The 14,929-nt window shown below is 45.5% G+C and overlaps 1 protein-coding gene across 8 annotated transcripts in view; it reads left to right on the plus strand.

Annotated features, from left to right (window-relative positions):
- The window catches only part of ptprfb (protein tyrosine phosphatase receptor type Fb), a 153,710-nt gene that overhangs the window by 102,979 nt on the left and 35,802 nt on the right, over window positions 1–14,929 (plus strand). For 7 of the 8 annotated variants that reach the window (XM_029452966.1, XM_029452970.1, XM_029452967.1 and 4 more), the window contains 7 exons: window positions 446–639; window positions 8,775–8,892; window positions 9,254–9,826; window positions 10,596–10,696; window positions 11,246–11,493; window positions 12,922–13,000; window positions 14,130–14,354. In XM_029452966.1, the coding sequence (XP_029308826.1) occupies window positions 446–639; window positions 8,775–8,892; window positions 9,254–9,826; window positions 10,596–10,696; window positions 11,246–11,493; window positions 12,922–13,000; window positions 14,130–14,354 (1,538 nt within the window). Of the gene's footprint in view, window positions 1–445; window positions 640–5,691; window positions 5,719–8,774; window positions 8,893–9,253; window positions 9,827–10,595; window positions 10,697–11,245; window positions 11,494–12,921; window positions 13,001–14,129; window positions 14,355–14,929 lie in introns of all 8 variants that reach the window. The other variant, XM_029452965.1, reaches the window with a different exon arrangement.

The following is a 14,929-nucleotide window of genomic DNA, read 5'->3' on the forward strand; positions in this document are numbered from 1 at the left end:
AGATGATTTTGATTCATGGCCAAATCTAGTATCACTACCTTCTACAGAGCACCCAAGTCTATAAAAAATCCGCAGGAGTCATTATTTTGATAGTTTTTGGCTTCTTATCAAAAAACACAGGGAAGTGAGGAAAATCACCAACTCAGCATATTTTGACACTTTTCTCTCTCTCTCTCGCTCTCTCTCTCTCACTGTCTCTCTCTCTCACTGTCTCGCTCACTCTCTCTCTCTCTCTCTCTCTCTCGCTCTCTCGCTCTCTCTCTCGCTCTCTCTCTCTCTCTCTCTCTCACTGTCTCGCTCACTCTCTCTCTCTCTCTCTCGCTCTCTCTCTCGCTCTCTCTCTCGCTCTCTCTCCTCTCTCTCTCACTGTCTCGCTCACTCTCTCTCTCTCTCTCTCTCTCTCTCTCTCACTGTCTCGCTCTCTCCCTTTTTTCCTGGTTTCCAGTGCCTGGAGCGCCCCCCAGGAAGCTGGAGGTTGAGGCCATAAACTCCACAACAATCCGGGTAACGTGGAAGCCGCCCCTGCAGGGGAAGCAGCATGGCCAAATTCGAGGCTACCAAGTCATCTTCTCTCGGCTTGAAAACGGTGAACCGCGAGGCCAGCCTAACATCATGGACGTTGCTTTGCCAGAGGCACAGGTACTGGATGATGTCTTACTCTCGTCCAGTATTTCTCTCTCTTTCACTGTCGATATCTGTCTTATGTTCATTTCCCATTATTTTCATTCTCCACCGCTCCCGTATTCCCTTCCATTCTCTGAGTTCACACTTCATTTCCCCCATACCGGGTGACACACATGGAATTTCCTTTCTGTCGACTGCCGTATCCCCACCCTCTCTCTCTTTTTTTCTGTCTACACATGTGACATTTGACTCTAAATTGGTACCCTGCTCCCACAGCTTTGGATTAGCTGTCGTAACAAGATCCATTCTAATTCTACAGTAATAGCTATTAAATATTTTATATGTGTTACATCAGGATGGGGCTTAGTGGAATCAATGCACCTCTCTTCTGCGAGCTTTAGCAGTAATACATATGCACTGCCTTGTTACCGTGTTTATAAATTAGAGTTATTTTCCCGACGCCGCCCTTTACACATTAATGCAGGCTGCTCCGAATCGCCCAAAGCTATGTGACACCATGAGATGGATGAGAGATTGTAATCCTTAAGAGGGATTCAGAGATTCATGAATATTTTAAAACCAAAAACCCCACTCTCACTTTTCCCCTCTCTTTGGGAGAGGAGAGACCAGCTTAAGAGCCTCCTTCTGATTGTTTGCCGGGAGTAACATTTGCACGAACACGCATTCACTCGCACCCCCGATGGCCTCACACAAAAACATCTAATTTGAACAAGTAAGCGCTCCCTGGCCGCAGGAACACCACAAACAAAATCTGAACAGCCTTGCATGTGTCTCTGAGCAGCGTTTGCCGATAAATGCTTTGCGGCAGCATTTAGGGGAGACCAACACGTTGCTGGTTCAGTTCCCAGGCAGTGTACACTGCTGTGCCCTTGAGTGCAGCTGTTAACCCTCATTTGCTTTGGCAAACACCCCGCTGTCTTAAGTCTTATCATTACAGAAGAGGAAGCACTGTCAAAGTCACCTTGAAACAATGTGTCAGATGTGCTACATCCCAAGTGACGCTAAGTAGAAGCTTCCGGATCCCAGTTGTGTAACCGGGCACTCAGTGATAAATACATAGTGTGGTTGTCAAGCCACCCAAGTGGCAAATCTCACATGGAACTTTATAGTACACGATTAATATTAATGTCATTTTGGCCAAATAGAGCTCAGAGGCTGATATCACCTGTCCATGTCTTTACACCTGGACACCTGGTCCACCCAACTCCCAACATCCAACACTTCTGTTTTCGAGAGCAGTATTTTCTGGCAGCTGCTGACAGTTCATTGTTATCTGACTGTGTACTGTGTGCTTGACAGCCAGGACAGCATCGTTTGTTCTGAAAGAAGACAAAAACATGATGGCTGCTTGTCTTCCTGGAAGTGTTTTGGACACGTGTCATAGCGTGACTTTGTTTTGCGTTAGGAAACCTGAAGTAAACGGAACATGACCCTACTTGTTGTGCAAACAATACTTCCTGCCATGTCTCATTTAGTACCAAGGTTCAAACAATAAACAATAAGCAATTTGGCTCTCAGGATAGCTCTCATGTTCCAGTTTGGTGTCCGGGACACCTCTCAAACTCATAAACTCCCTGGCAGAAACCACCCTCCTCCTATGTTTTCCCTTTCTCCTTATCTCCACCTCCCCTCCCTTTCTCCCGTGTCCTCCATGTGCACCCTTCCTGCCTGAGAGGCCGGTTGAATAATTACCAGAGGGTTGCGTGCAGGTTGGTTACCCTTGATTGAGTCATCTCAACAGATTGTTTTGCACCAGACAGCGCCGAGTAGCCAACCTGCAAGGACCTGCCCAGACGTCACTAAAGACCACACAGTCAGCCGACGCTCCCTTGTCTACGTTCGCCCAACTGGTTTTCAGAACAATCCCTTCTTTTTTCACACGCGTCTTTCCTTTCCCGTACCCCCAACGACAAGTGGAAAAACAGCGCAGATAACATGAGCAGACATGCTCACTGTTAGATCAACCTCGCAGTAGGCGTTCCAGCTGGCTGAGGAGAGTTCATGACTCATGCAAATCACACAAATGCACACCTGTAATTGATGATGAATAACAGTAAAAAAAGAAAAGAAAGAACTTGGCACATCCCATAGTGATTCTCTCAAGAATTTGCCTAACGTGTTGTGAAATCAGATCCATATCCACCCTTTCACCTGCGTTGAATGCAAAGCCTGTCAGGAGGAAAAGACAAATCCAGATTTTCCAGAGCTCTCACAACACAGCACAACTCACCTCAGGCTTCAATCACAAATCTAAGCAGACGGATTGGATTGCAGATTCTGTCAAAACCGCTATCACCTTTACCCTTGTCTTTGTCTCTCTGTTTCGGGCTCCTTCTCTCCTCTTCACCCTCTCTCAGGGTTAGCTGAAACGCTAGGAGGAGAGCTAGGGGAGATTGCTTGTGCGTGGGCGGTTTAAGCGCCTCTTTTCTTTTCAAGCAGGAGCCCACACAGCGCCCTCATTTCCCTGCTAAATTTAAACAAGAGGCCATGTTAACAGTGTGATGTTGTCAACCTCCTTCCAACCAATGCTTCTATTAGGAAAGTGGCTTGAACCTGAGTGGGCAACTCCACACCACATAGCCTGCTCCGTCACTATGCACTCACAGCAACCTCTAGGCGTATGCAGAGCGGCGTGATTGAGATTGTCTGTGTCTCTATACATTTTCTGCACAAGTTTGCCTTTATTCAGCACTACTTTTCCAGGTTCATTTTGTTTGACCACTCATGCGTTTTTGTAGTGTGTGTGTGTGCGTTTGTGTGTGAGAGCGAGCAAGCGAGGCAATGCCTCACTGCGTCTACGGCCTTCACTGCCTCAGATTGAAGTTGAATGTGAATCGGAAGAAAAAAAAAGAGAAAAGAAGCACCTCAGCCCGTTTCACTCCATCAATCATGACAGCTCCTTCTCTTCCACATCACTCGTTCCCATTTTTATAGCCACACATCTCAGCCCATGTCATCACATTTGCATTCACCCGCCTGCAAATTATACCGCTCCGTTTCCACAAACGACGCTTATCAGCAATGATGTGTTTTCAGCTTGCGTTGGCATTCGAAATATAAATGGGGGATAATTTATAATTCTCCCATGGATTTAGTCAGAAAGCAAAAGCAGTTGCGATAGAAAGGGATTAAGCCCAAGATGAGATAGGAACTCTTGCGAACCTTAATGTGTTCTCTGCTCTGTTGACATACTGAGTAGAGTCGACGGTAAACAAATTAAGCAATTAGGCAAGTCGCAAACTGTTATTCATGGTGCTAAGTAGCAGCTGTTTCTAAACGGTACTCTTTAGTGCCCCGCTACGTCAAGGGAGCATGAGGCAGCAGTTTTTTGATGCAAGTGTGTCGACCAGTCGTAACTGGGGCCATACAAAGGGCCTCGCTTATGCTTCAGTTAGCTGGTTGTTGAGAAAGACCCATCCACATGGAGGAGGGCGGAGAACTTGGGTCTTTTATCTTTTCATATGCCAACAGTTAATGGAGGATGATGAACACGTCCCACCAGTGCACAATGAATCAGCAGTGTGTGAGGCTCACTCCCTTTGTTTGTGAATGTCTGGAGAGGCAAGAAGGGAATGATGGGCGAGCAGGAAGGCTTGCACCACCGCTGGATTTTGTCTTGAAGGCATCTGTGTACTGTTTAAACTTCATGGTCTTCTTAAAAGACTAGATCAACTAAATAAATCATAATGACCTCTAATGATACCTAGATGGTATGTAAAACATAACGTTTTTGAGATGCGTGTCTGCCTCGAGGGCTGAACAATTTGATGAAAATATTAGCAACTTATTTTCTAAAATAATCCTAACTTTCAAAAGAAGCAATCCTCTTTTATAATAACAGTTACATAATTGTACACTCACAGCCTGTAAGTCTCATCCTACACGTTGTGATAATGTACTGTTGTCTTAACAGACAGAAAGGATTCATTGCTGTTGAATTTTTCAATGTTGAAGGTTTAAAGTTGTGCTTTTTGCATTATTTTTTGTGGAGAAACTCAGTTTTAGATTAAATCAACTAATCCAGTGGTTCCCAAACTTAATCTGCAGGGCCCCCCTTTTGTAGATAAGAATATTTTCGAGCCCCCCCCCCTGGGAGCCCTGTCAGAAACTTGTCCATGTTATGCTAGCAGGGCTCAAGCCTTGCCACGCCCTGCCTGCCTGCAACAGCTCCCACTGAACTAATCGATGAGTCGACAAAATCACATGAGTGTTTGTCCACTAAGAATTTCTTCAGTCTGGGACAGCCCTGTTTCCCAGTGTTGCCCCCCCCCCCCCCCCCCCCGCCCTTCTGTGTTCTCCATTTTGTCTCATGTCAGTGTCACCGGTGCCATCTGTCCTGCCCCTTGTCAGCCAGGCCACCCGTCAGTGAACTCCTCTCCAGTAGCTGAACTGTGGAGCGACTTCCTGGTAGACACCAGCAGTTGCGTCCTGCATTGATGGGGTTTGATGTCACAGGGCTAGCATAGCAGCACTAGTAATAGGATTTCACACTCGGCACCGACGGAGCCCCGCGGCACAAGATGGGCTTTCACTCCCCCCCCCCGGGAATCACTTGGCCAAGCACAGAGAGCAAGGAGTACATTTTAATAATATATTGAAATATAATGAATAAAAGGCCCTCCCTCCATTTCTGAAAAGAGGAAATGCTTCAGAGACTCCGCACATGTCATGCTTCATGTCCACAGTGAGATAGTCATCGTACTGAATAGAGAGGTGTTCTGTGATTAAGGAAGCGAGAGGTTTTTATTGGATTCATAGGCAAATGAGGAACAAGGCAGTGCATCATAAACAATAATACATTCCACAACCATCGGCTACACAATCTGTTTTTTTGCCACTCACCACTTGTCTTCGTTTATTTTGTATGTACTCCTTCACTTCCATCACACTCTCTCTCCCTTTTGTGTGTTTCTACTGCACGACTCTGTTTACACCTACATTCATCTATCTTTGAGCGGAAAAAAAGACACGTGCTTTTTTTCCTGTTGTGTTGTCTCTGACTCATTTCTCTCCCCATCCCGTGTCCTGTGTCTTCTCTCCCATCAGTGGAATATTGAGGAGTCCACCGAGCATGTGAGTAACCCTCATGTGTGCTGCTGGGTTGTCATGCAGGGCAGGTTTTGTTTTCTTCCCCTCTGCAATTTGGGGGTGCTGTGTGTGCTTGTGTGTTTGGATTATGAGTTGTGTGTCTGTGTGTGTGTGTGTGTGTTTATTTCTTTATAAACCATGCTTGCAATCCACTCGGCGTGAAAACTCCTAAACACAGCAAGAGATGTGTGACCTAATGATTCCTGGTTTTTATGTTTATATGTGTGTGTGTGTGTGTGTGTGTGTGTGTGCGCGTGTGCGTGTGTGTGTGTGTGTGTGTGTGCGTGCGTGTGTGTGTGTGATTTGAAATGTTCTCCACTGTAGAGCTACTACAACCACAAAGCATGAGGATTATTTCCACTCATGATTGCGTACAAATATAATATTTCAACATTTTACCATAAGACAAACTCGTGGTAACAGCTGGGCGTTCACTCGGATCTGCGCCACTTACTGCAGCGAGCACGCGGCGCTTTCCCCCCGTCATTGAGCGTACAGTGCAGTCAAAGGCTGTGTGTCACTATCCCAGTGTGATGCTGACATTAATCAGGCTGGCCTAACCTGCTATCTCCCCTACTGTTCCAGATGACATGTCTATCTGAGGGGAGGAGCTGTGTGTTTTATCAGCTCCACACATCTCCAAGATTGCTACCAGCCTTTCATGTTCTTTTCATTTGCCTGAATGGCAGCTCACTGTTCCATGGCTGTCACGTAGCCCTGTGTTATGGCTTATTACCTCCTAGACGTCATCTTGCACGAGTATAAATACAGAGCCACTTACTGTTCCCAGTAAGAAATTCAATAGATGCCTGCCAGAATACAAAATACTGTTGTCAGCAAGGGCAAAGAAGTTGTTTAAAAAACGTTTTCTGGTTTAAAATATAATACTTTTGACCAATTTCTCTCACAGAAAACCAGGAAAACAGGTTAATCAATGGGGGTTCCTTTGGTCTCCTGTTTATATATCAACACTAGATGTTTTCTGTCTTTGCAAAAGAGCCAGCGGGATGTGTGCAGATCATTTAATTTATTTTATAACAGCCAGTTAAGGAGAAATCTGTTTGCACAGCACACATGACCAGATTCCTCCAGCTACACCCACATGGCATGAGTCAGGCTTGCACCTCTCCTCTTAATGTGTTGATTAACACCTGACAGACACAGAGCTAGACGCTGTCAGAGGAAGACATCTGTTCACACGTCGTTATTATTTCTTTCGCAGACATGTTTTGTCTGTTTGCCAGGTAACTAATGTAGTGTGAGCCGCAGACAGATGTCAACAGCACACACATTAGCATTCCTTGTTGACCCATGGCATGTTCACAGGGAGAATGCTTTTTTTTTTTGCATTCAGCAATTAAGCCCAAAAATAGTCTGAAGCGTATACATTTGTTTCAACAATGCCGCTTATTTTCCCCTGACGTTTCCTACCCCCAGAGAGGATAGTGGTGTCGGGAGGCTTGTAGAGAAGAATCCATTTCTATAACTAGTCGACTTTATAATCTCTGTAATGCCCTTTGGTGCTGCTCTAAGCATTTGCTCTGAAGGAAACTTTGAAGCCTTGCTTTTTCTATTTCTGCTGAGTTTCAAAAGTGTTACTAGACCCAATTTGACCTTGCCAGAACGCGGGGGTGGGGGGGGAGATCTCTGCGACTGCCACTGCTGAGACTGTTAAAGCCATTTTGTATGATTAAAGTAATGAGACTTCCTCCATAAAGTTAAAATGGTTTTACGATACAGTAATTTAGCATTTCTCCCCCGTCTCTCTCAAAGGCTAGTATGGGAGCACTGAATGTCCCTTAAAGAGAGGGGTCGTAAAAAGCATTGTCAAACAGAGCTGGCTTATTTAGACTATTAAATGTTCTTCTATGGTTAGGAAATTAAAACTGCATTAGTTAGAGAAACAGTATTAGGGCAAAGCCATTTAATATTCCGGGACTGTGAGAAGTTTGCGAGGAGTTCCTGCAGGAAGGCTTGTAGGCATTGGCGTGTTCGTCCTCTCATTGGCCCCGGTCGGAAACACACAACTCCACCATGTATGTTCAAGCCGCAGGCATTCATTTGTTCTCTGTATCGAGTGTGTGTGTGTGTGTGTGTGCTCATGTCTGTGTGTATCATTGTGCGTGTGAACATTTATGGTTTGTCTGTACCTGCATGCGTTGTTGAGTGTGTGTTTATATACAGTATGTATTCATCGGTGAGTATGTGCATTCACGTTTGTGTGTTTTATGTTTGTTTACACACAGGCTTTATTCAGGCTCGGAGAGTGTTTAATTACAGCGTGTGTGTGTGTGTGTGGGGGTGTGTTTTTTTATTCAGACTGATGCAGTCTGGTGAAGTGAGTGCCAGCACTGCAGCAGGTTATCAATAACAGTGTGTTACCTCGGTTGTTTTTTCTGCTGTCTGTTTGTTGAGTTACTGATTTGTTCAACCACCTCAGTGTGTCTGTGTTTAGAGACTGTTCAAGCCAACTTGCATGAGAATCCAGAGGACCATAAATACCAAGAATCTAACATAATTATAAGAGACTTATTAAACTTTTTGTATCTTTAAGATTCATTAAGAGTTTCTACAGTATGTCCAGTCAGAAGCATACTATTTGTGGGCTTTTATAGACTGCAGTGTAGTGATGATCCTAAGCTCCTCTGGGTATAATCTTATGCTTATCCATGCAGCAGGCATGAACACTGATACACTGGTGCTGTTCGGGTTCATTCGTTTGGTTAATGGGTTCAGAGTGTGTCTTACGGTCGGGCCCAGGAGTTTTTCTTGACCAAGAAAAACTCCTGGGCCTGTTTGTGTGCCTTCAAAACCTTTCTCTGTTAAATGCTTCAAATGTTCCTGTTATAGGCCGATTGATTAAGAAACTACAAGTCGATGGAGAAGGGGGTTTAATATCATAATGCTTTCTTTTGGTGCTGTGTGTTTTGTGAGGAGATGGGAGCTTGTGTGAAGGTGTTTTTTTGTTTTGCCATTGAGGCGGTCCCGCTCAGACTCACCGATTCATTTTAATCTGACCTCGTGATTTTTCTATTTTGCAGGAGGCCATCATCGCTGGACTGCACTCTGAAACCACCTACTCTGTCACTGTAGCGGCGTACACCACCAAGGGAGACGGAGCTCGTAGCAAAGCCAAAGTCATCACCACGACTGGAGCAGGTCAGAGTTGCTTTTATCAGGGTTATCATGTACAGCATAGGATGCGTGCTATCTGTGTACAGTAAACACTGCGGTATTATCTTAAAGGCTTAAGACAGATAGCCAGTGTACTCTTGCAGTATGATTAAAAGTGTGCATGACCGGAATGTCATGTTCGTTTTAGTGTAGATACTACATGTATGACAGAGGCATGTAATCTTCATATCTTCATATGTGGTGGATGCTGGATCTTGTTACCCTTTGATGGAGCCAGACGAGCTGTTTCCAGTTTAAACCGTCTGCTGGCTCGAGTCTTATATTTAACAGACAGATATGAGAACGGACTCAATTTTTCCATCTAACTCTTCAATCTCTTTTTCAGTGCCAGGCAGGCCCACCATGATGATCAGCACCACCATGGGCAACACCGCGCTGATCCAGTGGCAGCCGCCTAAGGAAATGGTGGGTGAGCTGATGGGCTACCAGCTGCAGTACAAGCGCACTGACGAGGAAGTCTACACCTCTCGCGAGCTGAGAAAGATTGACGACCACTACACGGTCACTGGGCTGCACAAAGGCGCCACGTACGTCTTCCGTCTCAGCGCCCGTAACCGCGCAGGCATCGGCGAGGCCTACGTTAAGGAGATCAGCACCACCGAAGACGTGCCCTCGGGCTTCCCGTTCAACCTTCAAGTCACGGGGCTGACCCAGTCCAGCACAGAGTTAACCTGGGAGCCCCCGCTGGTAGCCGAGAGGAACGGGAAGATCGTGTACTACGTGGTCGTGTACAGGGACATCAACAGTCAGCAGAACAGCACCAACCGCACGGCCGACACCAACATGACTATCCAGGGCCTTAATCCTGACACCACCTACGACATCCGGGTGCAGGCGTTCACCAATAAGGGCGGAGGACCGCTCAGCCCCAGCATTCAGAGCAGGACCATGTCCAATGGTAGGACACATGGCTGGTATTTGTACATAAACAAGCCAGAGGTGTTTGATTTGAAAACATAGAATCGGGGTTTAACACACGCTCTCATAATCATAACACACGCGTGTACATCTACACACAACATGTACATGAACACCATATCACGTGCTTATATTTTCAACACTGGCTCTGTTTTTTTGTCTTTATTAGTGCCGCGTCTTTCTCCTCCACCACTACAGTACAGTACAGCACTGTGTTTATTGATTTATGGAGTACTAATCTCATTACACGCTACAGTCACATTACCATGCATCCTCATCCTCCCTGCCATTAGACACAAATCTGAAGCGTACCCAGCATGTACCTCCTCGTGCATTTTCTAATCTTATAAATATGAGATTTCTTATTTATAACCAGTTGTGCGCGATGCCTATTTTAAGATGCACGTCGCCACTCCCACTGCCATATACATTCCTCGGTAATCACAGAACTCTCTGCCTGTTGCGTACGTCTCGTTATGAACACGGCGTAGCGAATGGAACAGGCTTAGGGAGACGAAGGCTATTTTTATGTGATATATAACCGAGCGTGAATGAGATTGTTGATGTTCTGTTTACACCCCTGTGGCAAGTTTGGTTACAAGGTATCATCGTGGAATATGTTCACATTACTTTCTGTGGGGTGACTTGCTGTACAGTGAGTGTGAAATGGAGCTAAGCACAGAGATTACATGTTGTGGTGTACAAGATGTCTTACTTGAGATAGTAATCAAGCACTTTTCCCACCCTAGTTTTTCTCACCGTGAACTTTGGTGTCAAAGCGGTCATGAAAACATCGGTACTCCTCACCTGGGATTTGCCACTCAACCACAAATCCCAAATGCCTTTCAAGGTGAGTGCCAAGATGTCAGCGATCCAAAGAATCCCCACCCATTCACGCAGGACACATGCAACTAATGTCTCCATGAACACAATTTGGTTTCATAAACTATAATACTTTGTATTGTGTCATTGTAAAATCTCAACGGTAACATGATCTTTATTATTCTTTTACTTTTCCACATATTGCATGGCATGCGCTGAACATAAATTTGTAACATAATTGTATCGCAGCGCCACGCAATCGGCTGTTAACACTTTCACCGGGGCGTGATGCAGTGACTTATATCATTCTCATTTATGAGGTGTAATAATGTGTCACAATTATATTATATCAATTCCCACCCCATGGTAATGGAGGAAAGACAATTTGAAGTGTAAAAAAAACTATGGGATATGCACCAGTAGGCAAGTGTGACACTGAAGCACATGAGATGAGGTGTCAGATGAGACGGGCGCCTCCCATAGGACCATATGGCTTTTGTCCATGTGTGTGTGTCGGAGGGGGTTAGAGGAGACGGTGTTGCATTTTGTGTATAACTCCCAACTTCTGTGCTCACAGATCTTGTACAACCAGCAAAGCGTGGAAGTGCAGGGAAACCTGAAGAGGAAGATGATCGCGCAGCTGCAGCCAGACACAGACTACTCTTTTGTGCTGACAAGCAGGGGCAACATTGCTGGGGGTCTGCAGCAGCAGGTGTCCATCCGCACTGCCCCTGACCTGATCAAGACTAAGCCCAGCACACATCAGGCTCAGGGTGGCAAGATGACCATTAACCTGCCTAAAGTCCAGACCAACACACGTGTGAGGTAGGTACTGAGACCAACAGAACAGGAAGGCTAGTTGTGACTCTTACATGATGATTGTCGTCAACATTAAGGGATAATGTAGCTTCTTTGTTATGGTTCTTGGCTGCTGCAGTGACCAAGCTTTCCACCAGGCATCAGAAAAGGTGTCTCATGTAGTGTTGGCAGTTATTATTGAAAGTATTATATGTCAAAAAACCACTGCTGGGCCCCTAAATGGCCACTTATTTTTTTGTTGGGATCTAATTCAACTGCAACTCTGAACAACCTCTGTAGCTAAAAGCAACATCAGCACAAGTGGAACACTATTTAATCAATACTAAACCGGTTTGGAAACTTAAAACATCAACTTTTAATCTCAGCCAACTTCATGACAGCGGCTGATGATAATTGAGACTTTTAACATCAGGTCGAGCTGTATTATCTTTTGACTCAAATTGTTAAGAGCACAATTGTGCCTGACCCCCGAATAGTAAAGCCTTTCCTTCAAACACACACTTACAGACACATTTGAGCAGGGGAGTGCACAGGGTTGATTGGTAACAAGATTACAGGGCTGTCAGGGCTGGCCAAGCTCCAGCTCAGACGGACAGGCAAAGAGCACACGTGATTGGGAATGGAAGGAGTTGGAGGTCTGTGTGTGTAGATGAGAAAGGGGGGGGTTAAGGGATCTTGTTATACATGTCTTTTCCCACTCCCAGACTTGACTGACTGTTGAATCACAGAGTCGAGGCCTGGAGAGAAGGGGAGAGAAGCAGCTGCTTTCACTGTCAGCAGCAACTGATTTTACAAGTGGTTGAATGCCGCAGTGGGGGAAAAACTTTGAGCTGAAGAAGAAGACTCGGGGAGAATCTGAGCGAGACAGCGCGCGAGAGAGAGAGAGAGAGAGAGAGAGAGAGAGAGAGAGAGAGAGAGAGAGAGAGCCAGCACATAAATAAACGCAGACACATATGTCTGTACATTGTGTACGCACGAGCACAGTTCCTTAATTCATTACCTAACTCCTAACTTTGACCCTAAATGTCTTTCTTCTCCTTCTATTTCTGGTCTTTATAATGATAGCCGTAAAATAACACACACACGAGTAGTCACATGGCTGTTCCTATTAACCTAAGGGATCCTATGGGGATCTCTATTAGCTAAAGGCTCCTCTCACCGGGATAGTGTTTGTTCCACTCTACATGGCAGATGTTCTTAGTGATTAGCCATTAATTGGAGAATGCAGTGACAATCTGCTGGTGTTCGACCTTGGTTAGACCCACTTGTGTACCAATCAAGTTTTGAATTCAGCCCAGCAAGCCTCACAGTGAAAGTACAGTATGTCTTACTAAATGTTTGGACTGTGTTATTAATGTGCTTGGCCCACTTTGATCTCAGCCTGTATGTACTTCAGCCAGTCTGTCTTCACACGGGCTTTATTATTCTTGGCAGGTGGTACTACATCGTGGTGGTGCCGGTGTCCCAGTCAACGCGGCGGTGGAAGAATCCAGACGAGATGGACCTGGACGAGGTGAGTGCCAGCCGGTGGCTGATTGGCTAATGTGCCAGGTCAGGGGTCACCAATAGCATCTCCCGTTCCAACTGGGTAGAAAGTCACTGGTGGTAGCTAATTAGCTCTACCCTACTGGGCTCAAGGAGGGGGGTGGCAAGGCAGAGAGATTTGAGACAATGACTCACTCGTACGGGTGGGGAATGTCCTGATTGGATGCCAGGTCTGCAAACAGTAACCATCTGCTAAATCCAAGTGCACATAGAGAAAAAGCTTAAAACCTCCTATAAGTTGATGTAAATATTAAGCAAGTAATTACAAATTACTGCTCTACCTCCATATTTTTCTTTATCGTCTTCACATGCCGGGTTTAGCCACCGCAAACAAGGTTTTACATAAGGTATTCAAATGAGGATAAAGATTTATGTCTGCTTTATTATCCTATTGAATTAGGGTCTTCCTTGTCCACAGGAGAATTAAAGCTAAATGACATGCCTAAATATTAATAGCATCATTTTTAAGTAAACTGTGTGGCTCGTTGGTTTGGATCGCTATTGTTCAAGCTCCCTGAAGAAATAGCGGAAGAGACCAAGAGACTCCCTGAGTCATTAAACATTGAGCAGGCCATTGTCTCCTCCCTCCGACATAATGATTTAATAAAGCTACATCTGGAGCAGCACATGAGACTTCACTGACAGGAAACAAAATGCTGCTGAAAACACAATGCCGCAGTGCTGTATGCCTCTGCTCGTTTATTAAGCAGGCTGGCAGTCATGCTAATTGCTCACTTCGTAACTTGGCTGCATTGTTTGCTAAGTTATATCTCAGAGCAAAGGGCATTTTAGCTGCGTGGATTCATTGTCTCTTATTTTGGAGGCATCGTAAGAACCGGCCCTGAACGCGAAAGGTTTTTTATTTTTATTGTTTTATTTGAAAGGAAGTGATGGTTGAGTTAATGAATGCAAATGAATGAGTTAGGGTTTGTTTTTCCACACACAATCCTCAAATATCCTCCCAACTTCCCAGTGGATAGTTGTTACCTCCATGTTACAGTGTGATGCAGTAAATGAAGTCACTTCCAGGGTCCTGCTCACTTTGACTCTTTGTTTCCAGATACGATGTTAACCTTTGCTCTCTATGTTCTCCACAGCTGCTCAAGTCAAATGAAGGCCCGGTCCTGAGGCGCCGACGTCACCTGGATTCCTCCAAGCCTTACATTACTGCTAAGTTGGCTTCGCTGCCGACCACCTTCATCGTGGGCGATGAGAAGAGGTACAACGGCTTCTACAACAAGCCCCTGACCAGCCCGCAGGAGTATCTCTGCTTTGTCCTGGCTGTGCTCCGATACGAAGGGACAGACAGCACTGCAAATTATGTAAGAGACACACACGCACACATCAGTTACAATTTATATTCATAAACAGCATCACTCATAGAAGTTCATTTGATTAGATTTCTGTGTAAAGGCCACTCCTGAATTTGTTAGATTGAGTCTGTTCTGTATATTTGTACATTGGACACCAGTTTAAGTTCATAACTTATCCTCAGACTCTAACCACGCCCCCCCCCCCCCCCCCCCCCCCCAAGCGCCAAATTGGCAGCAGCAATCCAAATTGTTCTTGTTTTATGACCACTTACCCTTTACTACGCCTCGAAAAGTCATTGCTGCTTGTCCTGATAACACCCTTATCAGTCGCCAATGACATCAGACATCCAGCTTTGCTATTTCGACAGCCAGTAGGGCCCCGCGCTGATCTCTCTACAATGCTTATACAAGACTCTTGGCTTTTTAAGTGGGAGCCCAATGCACTCGTCAAACAGCACTAACTCGGAGGCCCAGCTCTCCATGGGATGGTCTGGAGTAAACTTTACTGCAGGAAGAAGGAGAGTCTGCGATTGCTCTGGGCTCATCCACTACCCGGGACATGCATATTCAGTAGCTGGGCCCTC

The sequence above is a fragment of the Cottoperca gobio genome, chromosome 17, assembly GCF_900634415.1.
Source record: "Cottoperca gobio chromosome 17, fCotGob3.1, whole genome shotgun sequence".
Lineage (NCBI taxonomy): Eukaryota > Metazoa > Chordata > Actinopteri > Perciformes > Bovichtidae > Cottoperca > Cottoperca gobio.